The sequence below is a fragment of the Tachypleus tridentatus genome, chromosome 1, assembly GCF_004210375.1.
Source record: "Tachypleus tridentatus isolate NWPU-2018 chromosome 1, ASM421037v1, whole genome shotgun sequence".
NCBI lineage: Eukaryota > Metazoa > Arthropoda > Merostomata > Xiphosura > Limulidae > Tachypleus > Tachypleus tridentatus.
Genome location: NC_134825.1, coordinates 36819131 through 36844678, shown reverse-complemented (window position 1 = coordinate 36844678; position 25548 = coordinate 36819131). Strand labels below are relative to the sequence as shown.

Sequence of the window (25548 nt, the reverse complement as noted above, 5' to 3'; positions counted from 1 at the left end):
AGTCAAGTTTTTAATCTATTAAATCCCATATCTGGCCAACAGGGTAAAGATGGTGGCTCTATTAGGACCAATGCATCATTTGAATGACTCCAGTAGCTTCATGCTTATGCAAATTATCTGCCATACAAACAATTCTCTACGTTTTTCGAGCCATGGGATAACAACAAAACTTAATATATGGTATTAAACACTATTTTTATCAAGGTTTATTTGTAGTGTGCTATTAAATTAACTTCTTCTAGCATACACCAGTGCCATATTCTAGCTTCTTGCTAGCCTTTTTATACATAGTTAAGATACTGCATGAGGTACCATGACAGTTATTACAGACTCAAAATTTGATCAGTACGCTCATTCAAGCAGAACTATTATGATATGTCCTTGGTACAAACATATGGGAGTTTTAAAGAAAGATAAATATTGTCAACTGGCTCATTCAACTTTCAACATAGATCAGTGGAGTATTACAATAGTATCGAAATTTACATCCTGAAATATCATGCAAAAATTAACCTAATAAAATGAAAAGAATGTCAAATTTTTCTATTGTTCTAACACTTTCTCATAGTAGAGGATATAATAATTTGAAATTACCATTAATAGCTACTGAGTATCTGATTTATATATTATGGAAACTTGATTAGGACTTAAAAATAGTGGAGAATGAGACGCATTCAACAATATATTCTATAAACAAACAATAAAAGATGAATTTTAATATTCTTACTGAAATATTTAATTTGTAAAACGTCCTCCTTCCCACCTTTCAACTTATAGAATCATAAATATTATACGCAAATACTTAAAATACTATAAGCTAAAACAATTTATACCAGACTTATAACCAAACTCGAACACTGTCTATAGTAATAGTTCTTCTACCTAGGTAAATACACAATTCTCTGTTAATATAGAAAGTATGTCTGAAACATTGCATATGCATAATATTTGTAAAAACAGTATCACTTGTTGAAAAACATGTTTTCTAGGTAACACAGTTTAAACTGCCTGACGAAGGCTTCTGTTGTTGTAGACGTGTGTTTTACCGATTTTCAAAACGTTTTTCATTATTTTTCCACATCTTGCAGTCTTTTCTGCAATGGCTATTGCAAACGTAGCACAAGCAATAAGATAATAATCCGACATGTCAAACAGGTTCGGTATTGTATGTGTAAAAAACTCTATCATACCTGCAAAAATACATAAAATGATGTCATTGCTTCTGTTTAATTAATAAACACGAAGAACAAATGTATGTTATATAATACAGATGTCACTGTTTCTGTTCACTTTATAACACGAAGAAGAGGTGCATGTTATATCATACAGATGTCACTGCTTCTGTACAGTTTACAACAGGAAGAACAGATGTTACTGTTTCTGTTCAGCTTATAAACACAAAGAACAGATGTATGTTAAATTATACAAATGTCACTGCTTCTGTTCATTTTATAAACACGAAGAAGAAATGTATGTTATGTCATACAGATGTCACTGCTTCTGTTCAGTTTATAAACACGCAGAACAGATGTATGTAAAATTATAGAGATGTCACTGCTTCTGTTCAGTTTATAAACACAAAGAATAGATGTATGTTATATAATATAGATGTCGCTGTTTACAACACGAAGAACAGATATATGTAAAATCATACAGATGTCACTGCTTCTGCTCAGTTTAAAAACACGAAGAACAGATGAATGTTATGTGGTACAGATGTCACTGCTTCTGTTCAGTTTATAACATGAAAAACAGGTGTATGTAAAATCATACATCTCAAATACTTTTCGGTTTTGAAAAGCAAGGAAATACAAAGGTAAAATTAAATTTTGAAGATGTAATTACAAAGCAAAACTCAACATATATTTTCAAGCTGAACTGTTTCTTATGTAACACATGGGTTAAGTAGCCAAGTAAAACATACTTCTGAGGTTTACTCACAACCTTCTATAATACAGAACCTTTAACTAGGAATGGTGCAGCTAACCAGCAACACCCACAAAATATCAGTCCGAAAGCAAAAAGTGTGTAGGGAGAGTATTCATGGAAAAATTGCGTCTGGAGCCGCAACTATGTACTTTGGATTTACTTTTCTCGAAGTTTAAGCCTCACCGCTTCTAATAAACAAGTTGAAGATATTGAAACTTACCTAGTGTATATTCATGGTTTTAACTTACGTAACATTTTTCAGTTTCATAACTCTGTAACTGCTATGTATCGTTTTCTTATCTCGTATCAATTTCCCCTCTGATTAGATATGTAAATCTACTTCACATATATAATATATGTAGATCCCGTTTGTAAGTAACACGAATGATTAGAGTGAAGTTTATATAATACAGTGAGTGTTGCAAATAACCAGTAACGTCATACTTGTTGTTGCAGCTCGGACTATTTATTGCTGTAATCAGAACCACTCAGAGTGAATGGTGTAGATCAGAAATAAGTTTAGTGTTTGAGGAAAAGCAGAGAAGTTTAATTGTTTGATTCTAACTTGACCTGAAAATCTGAACAACCAGGCTTCTACAGATCCTCAGATTTACTACGTGGCTTCCATATTAAAACTATTATCTATAACATATATAAGGCGTTTTGTTTGGCAAATAAATTTAGTTGTGTTGCTTTTCTTGTTGCAAACTTGGTCCTTTTTTGTTACCACAGGTTTATTTCGTTTTCTTCATAGAAGATATAATGTCTGTGCTGAATTCCGAGTGCACAAAAGGGAGGGATTCTAGCATTGAAATGTAAATAGACTATTTCGAAAGCTGAAGGTTTTAGACGTACGAGTTTTATGTTCTTTTTTTTTTATTAAATAGGGAAGTGGAAATGAATTTCGATAAAATATTTCTAAAATACACTATCATCTAATGTGTTTATGCTATTTACCATTCTAAAGTTTACAACTGAGTTCAATAGTTTTTCACAGTAAAAGAAAATAAACACTTAACTGAATTTTAAGTACTTTTAATTATTTAGTTTGTTTAAGTTTATATGCCTGAGTTGAAACAGTCGACCAAGCTATTCTTTTAATATTTCGAAAGATGATTTCACGGAAAGCACTTCCTTAAATGTTTTGGGTAATACCATCGACTGCAAAACATTTATTCTAAAGTTACTTTTGATTGATAAGGTTTTTTACAAAAGTGCAAGCTATTTAAGGGTCTTAAAGTTTTTCGTATATAATTCGATATTCTAAATTCTATGAAGAATAAGAACATTTTCAAAAAGATGAGATCGATTACAAATGTAGGTTTTCTAAAACTTATCAAACAACTAAGTATATATTAGACTGTATTATAAAACTCAGTTGAAAACAGCGCTTTATTTACCTAGAGCTTCAATAGATAAAGGCGGTTAAAAATTGTTTGTTTTTTGAATTTCGCACAAAGCTACTCGAGGGCTATCTGTGCTAGCCGTCCCTAATTTAGCAGTGTAAGACTAGAGGGAAGGCAGCTAGTCATCACCACCCACCGCCAACTCTAGGGCTACTCTTTTACCAACGAATAGTGGGATTGACCGTCACATCATAACGCCCCCACGGCTGAAAAGGCGAGCATGTTTGGCGCGACGGGGATGCGAACCCGCGACCCTCAGATTACGAGTCGCACGCCTTAACACGCTTGGCCATGCCGGGCCCCCTAACGCATCATAATAATAAGTTTTGATGCACAGCCTCTCTATATATCAGAATTACAAACAAACAAATGTTTATATTAAAGAATTAATAATGATTCTTCTTTATGTTAATATTATGAAAAGGTTTTCTCATAAACATTTTCTAAATCATTGTTCTTTCGTAGTCAGATAAGATAGCGGCCAGCATGGAAAAAATATACTTACATATTGATGTGGCCGATTTGTTTGAATTTTTATAAAAATATGGTCGGAAAATTATCTTGCTGATTTCAAGCTCTTTTTCCATTATATGAGTAGTAAACCTTAACATATAACATTTGCAGACGAATATAACAGGTTCAATCCTTAATGCAACATTTTCAAACTTAATGACTATAACAAACCAATATTTTCTAGACTTATGCTTGTTTTGCTAATTCTGACTGGCATAAACATAGTTACTTTGATTTAAATTTCCTATTTAAATGATTATGAGTAGTTTTGGGAAGTTTCTTTTTTCAGAACCTTCGCGCAAAAATATCGACAATGGGCCCTTTGCGAATAGACGTCCCCAATCTTGACATGGCAGGTGTTTGACATCATGTCTTGTCAGATCGAACAGTGGAAGTTGGGTGTCAGTCTTACAGTGCACGCAAGGCCTCAAAGTGTGATTTTGTTGTAACAGGCCGTAAACCGTGAACTCTCGAATTTACAGTCCGTACAAGTTAACCATTGGGCCACACCTGGACCAGTTAATAAAATAAGTAGAACCAAAATGTTTTAAGACGTAATGAATTTAATTACACTTATATTGTTTAATGCCATTTAAACATGAATGTGCCAACGGAAAATATCATAAGCTGAAGTATCACGTTAAAATATAATGTTTTGTTAACATACAAGATTTCTAACTATTTATGACGTCCTTTGTCAGATCGAATTATAATGCTAACTGAAAAATAAAAGATTAAACAATAGAAACCAACTGTGTGGAAAATCGTGAGATTAAAAAAGCTATTGCTAAAAGACACACCATATATATATATATACAGTGATTAAAAATATATATATATTGCATCACCCAATTTTTCCACACGTTTCTTCGGAATTCACGTCTGGTTTACGACCTTAATAGATGCAGGTGCAAATGTATATCATGGATGATGCAATACTGTTTAACTATCACATTAGCAGCTTTATAAGGTGTCTGGATATAGCAACAGCCGTTTATGGTTATGAATAAAGGTTCTTATTGAGAGTAAGTTTAGAAGTCTGTCTCTGACAACGTGTATATGATGCTACTATGATCAAGGATTACGAGTTTACTTCACGAAAAACAGAAGTCTTTGTTCACTTGAGCGATGAGAGACATCTGAAAATGCAGACTGTTAGAATAATTAAATTGAATCCTCAACTGTGAGTCACTGGGTGCAAAGATTTAGAGACACTGGATATAAGGAGTACCAGAGCGTAAGAGGTAAGTAGAAAGTACCCACAGCAGATGACGAACGTGCCTGAAGAATAGTCGACTCTCGTCCACAGATCTCAAAATATCATGGCAGGAATCTTTAGGGACAAGTGTCACCACTTGCACCGTCTGGTCTCCCAACAAGACAGTCAAGAAAGAAGCCTCAGTCACCTACAAGATAAGGAAGGCCAAAGAGCATGCTGATTGATCTGAAACAATGTAAAAGAAAGTTATATTGTTAAAAGAATAACGTTTCAGCCTATGCGGGTCTGAAAAAAAAGCGCTTTTTGCGGTACCAATAGGGAAAACAGTAAAGAGCTTTATCCAGGAGGGTTTAAATGGAACTTTGAAGCAACTGTAGGGTCAGGTGAAATTGGGATGAATCGCTGACCATGGTGTGGAAAGGCTACACTTTTGTCAATACCAATAAGTACATTGAGATTTAATTATTTAAGCCAATAATTCAGGATCACTTTGGTGGAGCTGACCAGTGCACTTTCTATGGTAACAGTCCTCCATGTCATAGTGCAAAAATATTTTGGTAATATTTATAAACTCCATGCAGTAGATGAAATATCACAATACGTGTATTGAAAAGACATTTTAACTTTTATTTCATTGCTTCAGGTGAAGGCCTATCTTTGAATGGAGTGGATCAAGATACTACGCTGATGACAACAACCAAGATGTCAACTGTATCAAAACTACTGGAAGGTAATGGGTAAGAAAGCACATGAGAATAAATCAAGAAGCACCTTGGAACTGCAAGAAGCCCTAATCTATACGTGACATCATGAACTCACCACTGCCTACATTCAGTCTCTGGTGCATTCTATGACAGGAGATCTCATGTAGTAATGAAGACAAGAAAGGGCACGACCAAATATCAAAACAAGAAACAAAATCTGTGATCACTTTTTGTCAATTACGTTAGTAGCGTTACCTTTAAATGTAGGTTTTCTTTCTGAGAGAACATTATTGTATTTGCCGAATATTTGTCGATCATTTGCGATTATACGTTTGTCCTCGTTGATTTATTAATATAGATGCAAAAACGTGTTTGGATGGCTCAAATATGATTTAGTTTACACCACATACTGTCAATAATTGTTTCACACTAGTTTTGGCAGTTCCACAACGCCCAGTTTCGTAAAACTTCAATGAACCAAGAAAAATGTGGAAAACGCTGAATATTGTATAAGCCTCATGTGAACCTGAAGATGACCTAGGAAGGTCAAAACGTTGTTCTCTGCTTTATTAGTAAAAGTGTTAATACCCATACCAGCCGTTGTGAGATACATTTTTATTTCAAGTGGGTTTCTCGCCATCAAGAAGCCTCATTATTAATTAAGTCTAATTACCTGCGAATTCAATTAATATATATTCAACTTAAAATAGAACATAAGGTAATAAACTAAAATATAAATTAGGTGATAGTATATCAGTAAGATTGTTTGCTAGTCGTATGGAGGAATCCCATATGGAGTTGATTACTAGTTGTCCTGTATTTTTAAAAGATTTGAAATAAAATATAAGAACGAAATCTACGACGTGATTTCATAACTCATCAAAGTGCCAACACGTGATACTCCGTCAGTAGTTACACAGAAACTTTCAAATAATGACAAGTTGCCACATATAATAACAGAATTATTAAAAACTTATCTCTCAGCGTCATATTATTTCAGAAAGAGCTTATTCATAATGTGATAAAAGCCATCAGTAAGTTTTCCTCTTTCCTCTGTTATCTATGAAACGTTCGAGAAAGAATTAAAAAATAGTGCTTTGCCTACTGTATCACATAAACCTTCACACTAGTTGTGTGTTGATGACTCTTCTGAAACCTGAAGCAAGCCCATACAAAGCCATCTAGGTGAACAGTTCCTTCATTTACTTTACAACAGATGTCGAAAATGAAGATAAACCATTTTTTATATCATAATTATCACAAATATTCTCACCAAGACTTACAGAAAACTAGCGCATTGTATCAGTGTCTTCATTACTTCCCAGCCACCATCAGTTAAACATGACATTTTAAAATATTGAATAAAAAAGGGTATTGGAAAATGAACTCAGTTTCTGTCCACAGAACTAAATATCTACACCACGTATTCCATTGGACTTGGCATGGTCTGATGGTTAGGGCACTAAACTTGCATTTTGCGAGCCACAGGTTCGAATCCTACCCCAGAATATGCTCGCTCTTTCAGGTGTGAAGGCTTTATAATGTAACAGTCAATTCCACTGTTCGATTAGAGATGCCTAAGAGTCGTTGATTAATAATGTTGTCTTGCTGCCATCCTTATAGTCTATCCCATCTACTTTAGGGACGGTTAGCGTAGATAGCCTGCGAGTAACATAGCGCTAAATTCAACAAACGCCACTCTTGTGTTATGTATTCGGTGATATACTTCTATAATTTACAGTTTAATAAGAAAATTACTTTAATAATTTACACTTACCAGACGACACTCAACATGTAATACGGGGTGCTTGTGTCTTAAAATCTGATTTTAGAATAAAATATTTGAAGCATTAAAAAAAAAGAAAAGAAAAAACATTCCAGAGAATAAACAGTTCGTTGCAATTTTTCGATATTAAATGTTCTTACTGGGCACAAAATATATAACATCTACCACTAGGTGGCTGTCAACTTTCGTTAAAGAACACTTCCTGATAACACGGGAATGATTCCCAACACTGCTAAACACGCATTAAAAGAATGTAACATTGCTATTACAACAGATAATTTTAGCATCGTGACAGTCTTGTTATTGCAACTCAGATGCCAGCGTTAAATTGGTAAAATTCTCATGTTGTAATCTGATAGATATACCTTTAACTTTAATTTTGTTATGCTAATTTACCTCTTTTATTATATCTCAAAGTAATGGTACTTTTTATTGCAACGTGGAAGTAAAGAGAAGTGAGCCAACATGATAGAACTTACTATTTATCAAAGCTATAACAAATTGTGCAAGTACCTAACGTATGATACCATATATAATGTAATACTCGTAATGGCTAACGTTGCATGCTTTATGACAAACATTATTAAATAAAGGTGTACGCTGTTTGTAAACATGTTTTATATAGTAAGTAATAATTTATAAACCCTGATAGATCCCACATGTCACCACGAAAATACAAAAAATTAGGAATTAAAAAAGAATCAATCTTAAACTGAAGAAATGGTATTTGGGCGACAATGAAAAAAACAATGTATAACAAATTTTATACGAAGTCCACGCCGTGATTTCTTGTGGCAATTCCGAATTCTAGGATGTAGATTTGGTGTTCATTATTATTTTACCTATATATATATGTATATATTTCGATTTGTTCACAAGTACTGCGTTCGCATATTTCAAATAATAATAATTTTCAACACCGCCATTTTTGCTCAGTAATTATGATTACTAGTCTTGAGTGCCTCGACAGCACAGCGGTACGTCCTTGAACTTACAACGCAAACATTAGGAGTTCAATTCCCCGTGGTAGACACAACAAATAGACCATTGTGGCTGTATTCTGAAACAAAGAGACCCGTACTAGTTCTAGATTTCGGCTTGTTTGTTTTCAGAGCAATCATACATAGTAGGCTATTTACTATCATAGAAAATCGAGCCCCGGATTTCAGCGTTTAAATCAGTAAACGTACCACTGACTCACCAAAGGAGATTAATCTTGATATTTTTATAGTAAAATTAACAATCAGAGTATTTAGGGAGAAATTAAACAGTATTTAGTAAGAAAAATCAACAAGTTTAGACAAACAGAAAGTGGTGACGAGTCTGGTTTCGTATTTCAAAGTTGAACATAAAATTTTGTGAATATGTAATTCATTCAATATTCCGGGTAAATGTACTCAGACTAAAAAAACAAACAAACGTTAATTTAAAAGCTAACGAATACTCCATACTATTTTACTATAACAAGTACTATTACATGAAGGCTTGTATGTTCATTCAAATGAACACATAAGTTACAGAAAAGTCATTTACGAATAACGTTGCATTGTAGAAAGGCCTTTGTAACGTTTAACAATGTAAGTTTAAGACAACGAAAACAATCAACCGGTGATTAATTATATTTTTGCCTTATTAATAAATAAATACATTTGTCAAACTGACAACATCTAATTTTTTGTGTGCATGACACACGGTAAAACAAATAGGATAATTACCCCTTTTATTCACGTTTCGCCTATATGTAAATACAATGTTATAGTAAACTTCTGTTTTCGTGCATGTAGGTTTTTTTACCGTAATTGCATATACGTGAAGCGTCAGACAAGATATTTAAATCAGATATGAATTTGGCAGAGTGCTGCTGTATACAGAATATTCCATTTTAATTTCTATCGTCCTTTATGTTTATTTCTGTTTGTGCTTTATTTTTATTATGTAGTTTTACGTACTGGAATGTACTTAGACGCTGTATTATGAATACTTGCCTGCTTCGTGATATGCTTGTCCTGGTGGTGAGTGCTTCTGTCTCGTAATTTGCGCCTCACGAGTTCGAAGACCCGTAACTGAAAAAACTCGTTCTTTCAGCCGCTGGATGTAATAATGTGATGGTCAATCTCACGCTTCGTTGGCAAAAGGAGTAACTCAAGATTTGGCGGTTGGTAGTGCTAACTGGTTGCCTTCCCTATAGTCTATCATTACTAATTAGAGATGGCTAACGAAACAAAAGTTTATAATGGACAACGACAAACCAAACCTTTATACGTTTATTTACTGTATATGTAATACACATAATCTATGTGTTACATGTTAGGCTACATAGCATTTGCTTCTAAAACTAATGTGACGAAATGTTGTTTATAAGTCTATATTCAGTGTTCGCGTTTTTAGTAAAACGAAAACAAAAGCATTACGTTTCTAAAACGTAAATGTAACAAGATCTGCAGATTCAAATTACTAAATTTTTTGATTTTTTTAAAAGAAATGTAACAAAATAAATGCAGGCCCGGATGCGTATATACAAAAGAATAGGAGTTGGATAACAAGGAGAGAGTTCATTGAGTTACGCCTCCATTTGAGATTTTAAGCAGTTTTGTCGCCACAGTGAAACTGATGTTATCTGATTAGACACTTGGTTTTTTCGTTATTTGTTTCCTATATTATTTCAAATTTGTGTACAAAGCTATAATAGTTAATTTTTTTGTAATCTCAGGATATCTTTTGATGTTATTTAGAACTTTATGATCAACACTTAGTAATCCTATAATTATAGTGAAAGTTTTTATTTTGTGTAAAACAGAGAACATTTGGTTACAGCGTTGACAATGTGACACCGTTAACTTTGTAAACCTTTTACATCTATCATACCATCATCATAAAAAAATAACATTATAGTAGCTAACACAGAAAAGTTAAGTGTTGTCACCACAACAGTACTTATATTATCTCAATATACTTTCTAGTTTCATTATTGGTTTTCAAATTATGATACTTTACAGCACGTGTATTGTTTAAATTCAAATTCACGCTTCTTGAAGAAACTCCAAAATACTGCATTTTACTTTTGCTAAGTATGTGTTTCTCTAATAAAAAAAAATGAATTATTATTATTTGTTTCCCGTGGTTGATTACAAAGTATTTGAATGACTGTGTAATTATAGATACAACATTTAAAGTCTCCTCCAACATTGTCGTGAACACTTATAGACATGTCAAACAATAATGAATTAACTGCAATAACGAGCCTGAAAAAATGTACACAGTATTGTTGTGACTGGTAGTGAATAAATTTGTATCTTTTTCGAAATGTTAAACAATGCATAATCGTATTATTTAATATCTGCAGTACATATTGTTGTATAGAAGATATTTTAATAAACGAACTTTTAACAATAAATTGTTCTTTTTATTTAATTAGACATTCAACGTTTCGCTATACAGTTTCTTCAGGAGTATTCCATTAAGATTTGTCGGCTCGGAGTGTTATGGTAAAGAATTAAAACAGTAATGATAAACAGTTTCACTTGCAATGTGTTTACAAGGTATTGCATTAAGCTAAAATATCAAACACTCACTTTGGTTTCCTCTCATCGTATTTTGTGAATGATATTTTGCATTTCATTTCTATATCTCAAGGAAAATCTTTAATCAACTATAATCAGTTGTAAAGTCTTTAAATAATTAGATTATATTTCCTTTGAAGTTCATAATATCTATATTCCAGTTCTCATTTGGCCTTCAATGTCAGGGTGTAATAGCCAGACAAAACTTTGGTTCAGAAGGAATGACATATAGAATCCGGTATTTCCTGATCTTTTCAGGTCCCAATTTATAAAAATCATCGTCAATGCCTTTGTTCAAAATTTCAATATTATCTGGTAAACAGTCTGTCGTACATTTTACGTCTTAGGGCGTTTACCCGAACCATTTTTTAACTTTTCAATGATGCCAATGATATCAATGTTAACAATTATTCACACAGTATCATATTCTATGCTGGCCCAGCATGGCCAAGCGTGTTAAGGCGTGCGACTCGTAATCTGAGTGGCACGGGTTCGCATCCCCGTCGCGCTAAACATACTCGCCCTTTCAGCCGTGGGGGCAATATAATGTGACGGTCAATCCCACTATTCGTTGGTAAAAGAGTAGCCCAATAGTTGGTGGTGGGTGGTGATGACTAGCTGCCTTCCCTGTAGTTTTACACTACAAAATTAGGGACGGCTAGCGCAGATAGCCCTCGAGTAGCTTTGTGCGAAATTCAAAAACAAACAAACAAAAATTTGTTATCATAAGGTCATTTATTTCTAGTGTTAAAATTTACAATCTTAGCCTATAGGTTTGAAATATCCATTCTCCCATATATCATTGCCCATATGTAACATCTTAGTTAATCTGAAATCAACTACTTTGATACAGTATGCACAAAAAAGTAGGCGTTACGGTTGAAGATACAGATTTTTGGAAAACATGTTCTAAAACAATTCTATAAAAGGTAGCGCGACTTCTGATGTACAACCATTGACTTTGTGGCGTGGTTGAAATCTGGTGAGTTTCGTTGTCTTCAAATCCTCATTTATTGTTAAAGGCGTCAGGAGATATAATTTCTTTATATACTTCCTCAGTGTATATTTCAAATGCAACACTGCATTTTCATTCTTGTCGTAGAGATGACACAGAAATTTCAAAACTGTATTAAAGTTAATTATGTAAAAAGGAATACTTGTCCAACAGAAAAAGTCTACCACACGAATGGCGATACCAATTGGTAAATATTAACTTTTGGTTTAGTAAATAATACTGCTTGCTGCCCTGAGCTGGTTTTATAAACACGATTTCAAATTTCTATCACGTAGTATTTATTGCCCAATGTTGTTGTTTTAATTGTAATAGATTTTGATATGCATTCCGCCATATGGTCCAGTATGACCGAATAGTTGAGGAGCTCGACTCGCAATCCCCGTCACACCGACTATGCTCGCCCTTTCACCAGTGGGGGAGTATAATGTGACAGCCAATTGCACGATACGCTGGTAAAAGACTATCCCTAGAGTTTGCGGTTGCTAATGATAACTATCTGTCTTCCCTCTAGTCTTACATTGTTTTACTAGGGACAGCTATCGCAGATAGCCCTTGTGTAGCTTTGCGTGAAATTCAAAACAAACATTCTGCAGGTGCTTCACACAACAAGAATCAGAATGTAAGTTTCCAAGCCCACGTTTAAGAAAGCTAAAAGCACGAAAGTCTATAGGAGTTTCATCAGGGGGACTTCTCTAATTCTTATTTCTTCGTTCATTCTTCACATGAAAAAACACCATTGACTTTGTGACGTGGCTGGACACTGATGAATTTTCTCGTCTTCAAATACTCATTTATTGTTACAGGCATCAGGAGATATACTTAGCTTCTTCATGATGAATTTTTAGGTCGAAGGGTTCTCTTCATTGCTCTATATATATTTGTAGTTGTGATTTTCCTGCTCTTTTCTGCCTTCAATGTACTGGTGTGCGAGTTTTATATCTTCCTTCGGGTTCACTGAAAGCCTTCTTCTTTAAACTAATTCTACATCAATCTTCTTATACAAATATCTATTCTCTGAAAGGGCTCCAATTATCTGTAGCAAAATTTAACTGTCGATGATCAAGAAATTGTCGTGAATCAATTCCAAAATATAACAGAATTAGAGGTATTGCCCTTAGCAATACCACTCGTATTTGCATTAACTCACAGTATGCAAATTGTTTTTATAGACTATGGATAACCTTAGCGTGTATACAACGTTATGTTGGTGAAACTGTAAACTGAGAGATGTTTAGCACATGTGTGGATAAAACTAATTATTCTCAGATAAACTATTCTTAGAAGTATTACTGTTACCCTGAATACGATATATTGAATATTTTATTTTGACTCACACACGATGGATTGTTAATAAATTTACTTCTTAGTTTTTTTCATTTTCGATATTTTATTCTCTGATTTTTCCAGCTATCTTTATAGATAAGCTAATATATTTTTTTAAATGTGTAATATTTTGGAAACGTATTTTGTAGTTTAAAACGATGTCTTCTGAAATCTGAAACAAATTTTTAAATTTAAGAATAATTCTTATTTTAATCATTTTGATAGATTAAAATGTTATTTTCATTATTTGAATGTTGCTACTTTTTACATGATTAGACTAAAACCAATGCTTAAAATAAACATAAAGCCATCTATGTTCCCAGCTGGCCCCCTGCTAGTACAGCGGTAAGCCTACGGATTTACAACGCTAAAATCAGGGGTTCGATTCCCCTCGGTGGGCTCAGCAGATAGCCCCATGTGGCTTTGCTATGAGAAAAACACACACACCCAGTTGTTCCCAGCTGTTTACGTACAGCAATTTCAAATTTCCTTAAGGATACAAGCAAAAACCAACTGGTGAAATCAGTGCATTCTATCCAACTATTTACAAGCCTTGCAAAAACATTCCATTAGGAATAGGTGTACTACACAAGTCTAAAAACGTCCGAAGCTGCACATTCACTATCATAGCTACTTGTAAGTAGGAAATCGCTCCTAATGAAACAGAAACGTAATAAAATAAAAACCTGAATAATAAAAACTAAAATAGTTTGTACTATTAAAAGTCAGAGAAAAATATTTCATGCTCCTTATTCTACTAAATAGAATACATTATCCAAAGTATTCAGTGGAATATACTACTATTGTGTTCAACTATATAACCACTTTAAGTGACTATGCAAACATACACACAACGTCAATTTTCCAGTATCGAACAGCATGTTATAAAATCTTTTTTAATATTATGGCTCTGAAAGTTTGCAGATAATTAAGCACAAAGCTGCACATTGGGCTCTCTGCGCTCTGCTCATCACGTGTATTGAAACCCGGTTTCTAGCGTTGTAAGTCCGCAGACATGCCATTCTGCCACTGGGGACGCTTTGAGAGTCAAGTAAAGTGTTTACTCTAAGGTATTACATATTAATATTAAACAAGGATAATTAACTGTGTTTTTGAAATCTCCCATATTCATAACTTATGAACAGTGTCAGTTCTAGAGGTGGAGCAACCTATGCAACTACACGGGCTTTCAAGCCCGAAAGAATGGAGCCTCAAAGTATCTAAACCTGACCCTACTTATGACTAATGTACATTTCTGAATAGTATGTTCCAGATGCCAGTTTTATATTTCTAAGTCCCTAGTAGTACATGGTACAACTATTCTCAATATTCAAACCATTTAGATCAAAATACTTAAGTTAAAAATACATAGATCTAAACCAGAAACACTAAGAATGGTTTACAGTGAAAAATACAACAAAGTTTATTTGAATGATTTAAGATGTTTTCTATATGTAATTGTCTCCGATGGGACAGCGGTAAGTCTAAGGACATACAACGCAAAAAACCGGGGCTCGATTCCCCGCGATCAGCGCAGTAGATAATCCAATGTGGCTTTGCTCTGAAACAAACTAACACATTGTATGTAACTAGAAGATTAATATTACACGACAAAGAACTTAACTGCTTCAGTCGACGATAAGTAAGTATCATTTACGAATAAAGAATTATCATAATATATTATATACCGGACAATCAACAGAAAAGAAAATATAAGCAAAATTCGACATAACCATAAGCATTAAAAGTTGAAACAAGATCAAAATACTGTACATACAGTACAAATTTAAGTGGAAAATGTCTGTAGTGATAATACCCAAAAACGCGTTAGGGTATTCCATCTTTCTAAGTTCAAAACTGAAATCTAAACCCACGATGTTTTGAGCCTTACAACCACTCACAGTCTGCACCCAATTGCGAACATAATATTTTTACTCTAGTAACATTTGATATATTAAACGTTGATAGATATCTATTCTTCATACCTTTAAAAAGTTGAGATTGACGTTTCATTAATTTTATAATTGATATAACAGACTATACTTCTTTGTGATTCGTCTTTTCGAAATTTACTAAAGAACTAATAACACTCTATATTATCTTCTCCTTATTTGTATCACTGTCGACAGTATTCAAGTGTGATAGACTTGTGTTCAAGAAATCCATTTTGCTGAGAGAGATGCTGTTGTTTGTAATTAAGCGCAAAGCTACTCAATAGACGACCTGTGCTCTGCCCCCCACGGGTATCGAAACCCGGATTATAGCGGCGTAAGTCAGTAGAGTTACTCCTGTGCCAAACAAGAAAAGTTCTCTTTAACACAAGTTTAATCATCTAACCGACAATATAATACGTTTCTTGAATTTACTAAAAATTTACTTGTACTAACACTTAAAGCAGTCGCGACAGAAGTCAGTTGCCCTGAAACAATCTCAGCTTTACAAATTATTACCAACGTGGAAAAATGTCCTAGTTACTTATAAATATACATCTTGGCTTTCACATAATTCTCGCCCGTGATTATTAAAATACAAGCATTTATTTTGTAAGTACTCTTGTCACAGATTATTCGAAAGTTTTTTGTAAAATTCTCTTTCCAGCAAATCACTTTCGATGGCGAATGCTCCAGAAACACACACACAACATCTGGTAGGATTAATACATTTCAATTTTTAACACATAAATTCTTTCAACACACGCAACACTAGCTGTAAGTAGCATCCTGTCAGCAATAACCACATTGGGATATACTGCTGCTAAATCTTTCTTATAAATAAAGCGCAACAAAAGAAGTTTTACTACAATTTGAAGATAAACCACTAAGTTATTTTCATCAACACATGACTTAATTCCATCGGCACCACATAGTGATACATCTCAATTCAAGCATTCATTGTGTAATTCAACGTGTCCTATATTCTGAATTGATTTGACGTAAATTCGACTATCTTCAAAATTCATTAATGTTAATTTTTATAGTTCAGCTCTACATTAATTTGATGACTAGATTTACTTGTACAAATACGTCATACCAAAGTACTGAAAATATTAGAAATCTGTATGATTCAAACTCGGCTGTTGATGACTAAACTTCAGTCTTTGTTTTGAGCTTCGTGCAAAGCGACACGAGGGCTATCTACGCTAGCCGTACCTTATTTAGCAGTGTAAAACTCGAGGGAAGGCAGCTAGTCATCACCACCCACCGTCAACTCTTGGGCTACTCTTTTGCCAACGAATAGTGGGATTGATCGTTACATTATAACCCCCTTCCTGCTGAAAGTTTTCTTTAACTTCAACTTAATACTGTCAGTATATCTCACGTTTGGTATATTTATTTCTTTACATTTTTTTCAATTTTACATTTCTCTATAGTGTCAAAAGAAGTTGAGTGTGTGTTTTAAAAATAGCTCATTTACTAGATGATTGTGTATTAACGATAAACAAACACACGAAAGTAATATACATTATTTAAATAAAATAATGTTTTACAATAATTTTCACTACGAGGTTCACAGAATGATCGCCACAAGGAAAAATGAGGTGTTGTTACCAACAAGATTGCAAATCTTTGTGTTCATGCGCAATTAGAATTACCAAAAACAGTTATCCTTTGAAAATAGTTTTCCACATGAACGTTTTTCGGTGAAACGAATAAAGTATTTAACGTATACGTTTCTATGTTTTTGTGGCCATGAATATTCGAATGTGTAAAATGTCCTCATATTTTATTCTATTTCTACCCGGTGGCATTGCAGTATGATTACGAATTTACAACGCTACAAATATAGTTCGATACTCGTGATGGGCAGAGTAGAGATAGCTCGTTGCGTAACTTTGCGCTTAACTACAAACAAACAATACTAGCTCATCGTTTTTAATAGTACAGAAAATCTCTGTCTTCATGTTTACAGATTTTCATTTAATTTCAGCTATTTGTCAACTGTCGCTTCTGCTGACGCACTAGAAGCAAAATATTTATGAAATATGGTTGTTTTACGACTTTAAGCGAGATTTCTCAACGTTGATGTTTTTTTTTTGTTCTGCTAGACATGTATTTTGATATTATTAGATAATTAGGGTATCGATTTAAAATTAGTTGTCCAGAAACTAAGTTACATTATTGTTAACATTGCTTGGTTTTCCAATCACAAAAACTGTTTCATATGCACGTGTTTTGATCAAAAGCGTTTTAGGAGTTTAAGGAATGGATACAAGACATGTACAGGACAATAAAAACAACTTGAAAACCACAGAGCCATCATCGTGTAAATATGTGCTATCAGCTCTCTAGATACCACATCAAGAAGGGAAACTATATTGCTTGCATAACTAATGCTTCGGACTTTTAATAACACAGGTGGGATGCTCTTGAATAGGTATGCGTTCAAAACATAGTTCTCAATATAGTGCGAAAAATATTGTCTTTATAAAAAGAAATTCAAATTAGTCTTTATTATTATTATTTATTTATGTTATTTATTATTATTGTCTTTCTAAAAAGAAACTCAAAATAGTTTTTTTTTAATTATGATACATCATAGTGTGTCTAGTAAATGTTAAACGTTCAGTTGAGATAGCATTGTAGTTAGAGGCACATCACTTACATGGGTAAAACTTCCATTAATTTCTAGTGTAAAATGTTTGCACTCTAACTGTTAGTTAACCATAAAAAGGAACAGCATACATAGTTAATTTATTATTAGAACTGCACTGCACAGCAATTCGACAATGTTATGAACAGTGTAGAGTACAAAAACAGCGATTTTGTCAGTGATATACCACATAATGAAACTGGAGTCATTAATACGACAACAAATTTGGAACTTGGGGTCGTATCCCAAAATGAAAATTTGCGCTAGTAATAAAAACATTGCTGATCTGTAAATATCAAAGTGTGACCAATGTACACAAGGATGTTCCACTTCACCTGTCAGGAAACTGTCATTTTGTGACAGTAATTTGGTTGAAAGCACACCCATTTAACACTAATGAATTGTCCCCAACTGAGCAGTGAATTTAATTATGTCTCATTACTTTGCAGCGTAGATGAGATGACTGGTAAGATTACTATTTTGAAGGTCTAATGCATATTTCATTTATTTTATTCGTACATTTATTATGAATTTAAATAGTGTTTAGTGCAAAAATGTATTTTTACTACTTTTTTGTATTAAATGTACAAGTTTTGAACCACATAACTATATAATTCCTTACATTATACAAACGTACTCTAATCTCCGCCTTCTTCTGTACCTAGTATCTTATTGTCATGCATATTGCTTTGAATAAGTGAAACGACCATGACTGAAGTCTTTTGTTTAGAGAGTAATAACTCCACTAATTGACTCAAGTCTACAATAATTGTCACATGTACAACGTCTGGCTATTGAGTATTTACGATAAACATGCTGAATAAAACAAAATTATCACGTGTCTTACACATGGAAAATACAAGTGTTAAAGCTAATCATTTATTTTGTTAAAATAACATTTTTCAAGTAAATAAAATTGGTGAATACATTTTGGTTCTGAACTAAATCTATAAATTAAACATAATAATTGTATAAGCGTACTCTTCAAAAAAAGAAACGCAAAAGGGATATTTTTGTTATTTTAAAGAGAAATATATGCAATAACGTTACAAGCTCAGAGTATGTGATGTTACACATGTTAAGGCACTGATTGTCAGACCAAAATGACAATAAAAGTTGTGCACTTTGAAAACGGAGGAAAACATCGGATTTTTCGCCAAAACGCATTCGTGTCCAATAAATTTGTTTGAGAGATCTGCATGTTCTGCAAGTGCAACATGTGTAAAATCCCTATAAAAGTGACGGGTTCTCAGTTTCTATAGTTTAGTGTTAAGCCACCGACACGCAATACAGTTACTCCAAGACTGACTGAAGCACAACGCGACAACGCCATTGGTCACTTGAAAGCAGGCGAACCTCGATCAGATGTTGCCAGAGCTGTGAATGTTTACCCAAGCACCATCACAAGGCTATGTAATCGTCACCAACAACATGGATCAACTTGTGAACGTTCACGATCTGGCAGACCTCGTGTGACCACGCCCGCACAAGATCGCTACATCCGGTTACGTCACCTTCGGGATAGGACCACCACTGCGACGTCTACTGCGTCAACCATACCAGGGCTGCGTAGGATTTCCGATCACACCGTACGCAACCGTCGACGAGATTCTTAGGCCCCATGTGCAACCCATCATGGTGAACGTCAACGACGTTTTTCAACATGACAACGCCCGTCCTCACACAGCCCGACTCATCACTGTCTTCTTGAGACACCACAACATCAACGTTCTTTCCTGGCCCTCCAGATCACCAGATTTAAACCCCATCGAACATCTTTGGGACGAGTTGGACCGACGTCTGCGACGGCGACAACCTCAACCGCAGACTCTATCTCAGCTTGCAGCAGCTTTGCAGGCTGAGTGGACAGCCATTCCACAGGATGTGATTCGTCATCTCATCGCTTCCATGGGCAGGAGATGCCAAGCAGTTATTGATGCTCACGGGGCATACTCGTTATTGACGTTGAGTGACGTTAAACTTCAACTAGAGAGCGTGGACTTCGCCTTTGCAGACTTTGGATGTTCAGCAGTGAATGTGCAAAGTTTCACACATGTCATACAGAACTACCCGGAATAAACTTGTTAACAATATGTCTCAAATTTTGCCTTTCACGTTTCTTTTTTTGAAGAGTATATATGATATTTAAATTTGTAATCGAAGTTGTCACTAGGTACCAAGGGCCTCCTACATCTAAATATCTATTAATTATATGGTTGGAATGTTTGTACATATTTGGTATTTTCTAGTTTATATTGTTTAGCTTACTATGTTAAAGTTAAAAAGTAGCAATACTAAAAATTTAGTTATAAATTGTCATTTACAAAAATCAGTCTCATTTTTTTCCCATCATAATGTTGTAACCCTTCTTAAATTAGGACGAGACATTTTAGATTATTTGGTAGATAGAGGAATGCAAAGTTCAGTTCACTCAGTGGTAATAAATAGTTTTATTTATTCGATAAAAGGTAAGTTTAACTATGTTCTCTGCTAGGGTAACTTTCACAGTAGAGGCTAGTACAACAGTTTCACTTATTAGTTAATTTCTTACGTATATTTAGAAGTTTAGTAATCTAAAATTTAATTAGCAGACTAAAATATCAAATAATAATTAATTACTTCTAGCTCAATATAACTATAAAACTCAAAAATAATAATCGTTTCTAGTCTAACTTCCGTTTCATATTACTCAACTGTTCTGAAACCTCAGAAAATTCTGGACATCAAGCCACGTCCATTACACAAAGTCAAACCTTTTTTGGCCAAATAGCAATACAAACTTCTATAGTCTACAATAGTAATAATACTAATAATTTCTAGAAGATTAACATAAAGAACCCAAAACTGCTCTAACTAAATCCTGACGTTAGTATCCAGCCTCAAAACTATTCTTCGTAAATTACATTTTACATTATTTTATAACCTCTACATTCTCTTGTTTCAGGTTCAATGTATTAGAGTAAATAGTAATTTCCTTAAGAAATTCAAAAAGCTTTACTTACTTTGTCATATTCAAAACAGAAGTGGTACACGAAAACTACAGATATATAAGTATATGAAATTAAATAAGTAATGAGACTTTTATTCACAAAATGATTTGTCTTATTAAAATCACTATGTAAATAGTTGTGATTAAGTTTTATGAAATATAATATGCTAATATAAAAAAATTACTCTTGCTTACATTGCATTATGTCAGCTGACTATTAATTCTTATGTCTCTTATAACTCCTAAAACCGTAGCTTCATGTTGTCACAAAATAATATACATCCCCCACTGCCAGTTATCATTACATGGTCGACACCTCGATCTATGCAAAATTATGCCAGAGCTATTATATACGAGCTTCTAATCTCATTGAAATGTACTTCAAAAAATGTAAATATTATACCTTTACTGAAATATACCCCTGTGGTTCATTCTCATGTCTAACGAAAACTGGCCAATATTTGATTATATCTTTACTTGATGAAAATAAAGCTTAGCATCGGAACATCACTTTCACTTACAAATGAAAATGATGGCATTTTTTTTTACGTTTAAAACATTTCATACAGAAGGTAATAGAATAATAATCCTTGTGAAAAACAAACGTACTTAGTACTGTTATTGATGTTACATAGAGGTGTAACTAATCGTCACAGATGTTGCTTGGATTAGTGAAATACGTGGGCTCATTTGCTTTGTAAACGTTAGAAAACAAACAAAAACATTCATTATCCATTGAGATTGTTTTTAATATTGCTCATGTATTTACATAGATGTTAATAATTAAGAAATTAAAAGTAAATGAAATATTCTATCATAAACAACAGTTTCGTATTTAAAACTATTTTCTTTACAAAGAATATATTTTTAACATCGTGAAATATTAATCCCCGATTCTATTAATTACTGAACCTATAAACAAAACCATAACCAGTTCTAAATTAGACTTTTCAGGATTATTAGAACAATAAAAAGTATTCACAAATATTTACAAACAAAATACATGAAGTAATATAATATTCCTAAACATATAGTGTTTAGTACGAAAATGTATTTCTTTTAATTTTTTGTACACGTTTTGAACCCAAAAACTATGTAATTCCTTACATTATTCAAACTATATAATTCCTTACATTATTCAACTATATAATTCCTTACATTATTCAAACTATATAATTCCTTACATTATTCAACTATATAATTCCTTACATTATTCAAACTATATAATTTCTTACATTATTCAACTACATAATTCCTTACATTATTCAACCTATATAATTCCTTACATTATTCAAACTATATAATTCCTAAAACTGTTGCTATTTTTTTACCACCATAATGTTGTAACACTTTTTAAATTAGGACAAGACATTTTAGAGTATTTGGTAAATAGAGGAATGCAAAGTCCAGTCCATTTAGTGATAAGGTTTAATATTTACATTCACACTTACAGAATGTAAACAAATGATCTCCACATTAGACTAACAAATACGTTAAACACTTCTTTTCAGCATACATTTTACTGTGTATTGTTATATTGAACTTTCTACTATTTTATTATTTTTTAACAGCTTATTAACAGATATGTGAAACTAAAATTATTTATTACACAAGTGCAAGAACCACAATTTAACGCATTGACCATCTAAAGTCACATTCTCCACGTATTAATTTATTAAAACGAGTAACTAATTTCTAAATAATATGGTTGCAGATATGCATTCTCTCCGCACATGTAACTTTAGATTTAAATTTGTACTATATCTGTGTTGGTAACATACATTTTTCTAACTTTCCGACATCTGATTGGGATGACAGTTGAAGTTTCTATTTTACTGTTTCGCTAAGAATTATTGATTTATTAGGATAACTTTACGGTTTTGTGACTCTTATATGAATCCAAAAGTAAACCTAAAGGAAGTTTTACCACAAGAAGAACTAGCGTATAACAAATACTCAAACTAATCGAGACGTAATATCTACTTTACTTGAATTAAACTTCAACTAGGAATACCAGACTGCAACACACTCTATTTTATTCGGATAGAAACTAATATACTAGGTTAAGCAACATATAAAATTCATCGTGTGTTTTTTTTTCGTTTTATTAATCGTGAGGAAAAACTTAAGCTAATCAAATCAGCAACAGTAACTCAAGCCAACAATCAATGTTTGTGTATTCCGTAACATATACACTGTTATTTCTTTATTTTACTTTCATCAGCAGTATTTGTAACAATTTCTAATCTATCTAATTTTATTTCTTGTTATTATATTTTCATTATAGAAATGTTATGCATTGTCAGCTTTATATACATGTTTAGGACATCACTGAATAATGTAAACTGACCGAGTATCGTGAGGTATATTTTGGGATTATGGTCGAAAATGTCGTTAACAAAAATATATTTAATTATCTATATTCAGACTGAATTTTAATTTCACTCAAAGTGAGTAACATGCTTTGTTCAGAAGTTAGTATTAATTTAAGAAGCAAACTATTTATTTATACCTTCATCAGGACTATGTTAACCTTAGTCGTTTCCTCCCCCTCTCCCTCAGTTGAGTTTCATACCATTTGCTGACATCCTCTAATAAATTATACGTTAGTGAAGATATAAAATCCAAACTATTTTGTTCAAGTTAATCAACTTAATAACTGCATTAAAACAAGAGGATGTCAACATTAGTGTTATCGCCTATAACGCATAACATTAAACACCATATTTCGAAGGTCGTGACTTTAACAGTTTGTTGTTAGAATGTGACAAGTTTTTCAAGACATGGATAGCGATAAGAACTCCGAATGAACGAAGGCCTTGAATGATCATTGAATTGTCGCAATCAAAAACACACATATATAGTTTGTCGATTTTTTACCGAAATACAAGTTTTAATTTGTTTACAGTTTTATACACTACTTAAAATTTTTCCGTCATGTATGGTATAAATAAAATAAATAAAGTTAATTTTCAACTACGAAGACGTTTTTAACAATTACAATAACTTAAATCATGTTAAAGTTGATGCAAGGTTATATCTAACTGGTCTTACCTGTCCATAGTGATACCGAGAAAGGGCTGGAAGAGAGGTTCGTCTGAGTTTCCCGTGACCTACGACGTGCAGTCCGGCATAGCTGGAGGTCCGACGTCGACGAACAGCTAGAATTCTTCCATCCTGGGTGATAACAGTTGTAATAGGAGGGTGCAGCATTGTTTCGGTATGCTTGGCCAGTAAAACACCAAACAGTCCACAAACGTTGGACAAGAAAGGGCTTACGTACGCAGGCAGTTCGGACAGACATGACAGAAACAAAAGTCGCACGAAAGCAAAGAACAGGATTACTTTAACCCTTAGCCGCCCGGAAAGGCCGGCTAGAGAGGCAGCTCCTGCTACCGATGTCACGTGAATCAGGAGTAGGCTTACAGCTGTAAGGCTTAAGCCTTTGGCTGAATCTGATCCGGTTACAGGAGTTTCCGAATCAATCAGACTATCATAGTCTTGACAAATACACTGTCCAACAATTTCACCTAAAAAGCTTGCACAAAATAAGAAATAAAAACTTGTAGCGTTGATTTGTTTCCTCTTGTACAAAGCTAACAGGTAATGCGCGCAGACTAACGAAAAAATGGGGACCACGAACTTACAAAAACGCTGAAACAAGTTAACTACATCACAAGCTAAAACAGTGTACGCCAAACAACAACAAACTACGGCACTCGCGCCGTACACGATTGCCGCGCGTTCCGGCAACAATTCGAGATTTGATACGCCCAACCAGCTAAGGACAATGCTGTGTTTCTCGCTTTCAAGAGGCTTAATTAGCACTTGTACATAACTGTTATTGTCAGCTGACTCAGAATCCAATGAATGACTGTTTTTGCGAGAAGAGTTGCGTCTAACAAGAGAGCTCGGGTTGCACGAAGCCATGATCGTTTAGCCGCTCCAATTCATCTGCAAACCGCCGGGCGACATCTGAGCGAATCGAATGTTGTTAACAGACATAAGTTAAGGCGCAAAGCACACTGGGAACGCGGGCTGACCTTCACAAGTACGAGAAAAATGATATCATGGCCGGTAGTTTGAATCTGTGATGGAGATGGTACCGATAACCTCGGTATGGTTGACTAGCTTAGTAATATTTTGTGTAATTGGAAATTAATAATGTGGACTTCATAAATGAGTGAGAGCAGCAGATGTGTAAACAAACTGACTTTAATAAGAACGTTTTTTTCCCCTTTAAGATTAGCTAGTACTTTAACACGTAAATAAATAAAAATCAAATGAAAAGAGTAACCGTTTGAAGAGAGAAAAATAAAATATGTTTTCACTCATACCTGTTAGTAGAAAGTAAAGCAAGGACATCTCCATCACTAACAGTCTCCTGCGCTTCACATGCTTAAGAGCGAGAAACGTTTTATTGATCCCTGAAGCAACGTTACCGCAGTGGATGTGTTTCCTCACCAATCTCAGGATTAAGCTGATAAGCACGTTAGAATATTTGTTCGTTGGAC

General features: G+C 33.7%; 1 protein-coding gene across 3 annotated transcripts in view; it reads right to left on the bottom strand.

Annotated features, from left to right (window-relative positions):
- The window catches only part of LOC143246260 (cGMP-inhibited 3',5'-cyclic phosphodiesterase 3A-like), a 265537-nt gene extending 240329 nt beyond the window's left edge, over window positions 1–25208 (bottom strand). For 2 of the 3 annotated variants that reach the window (XM_076492689.1, XM_076492707.1), the window contains exon 1: window positions 24089–25208. In XM_076492689.1, the coding sequence (XP_076348804.1) occupies window positions 24089–24964 (876 nt within the window). In that variant the 5' untranslated portion in view covers window positions 24965–25208. The remainder of the gene's footprint in view (window positions 1–24088) is intronic. The other variant, XM_076492699.1, reaches the window with a different exon arrangement.
- Window positions 25209–25548: the final 340 nt, after the last annotated feature.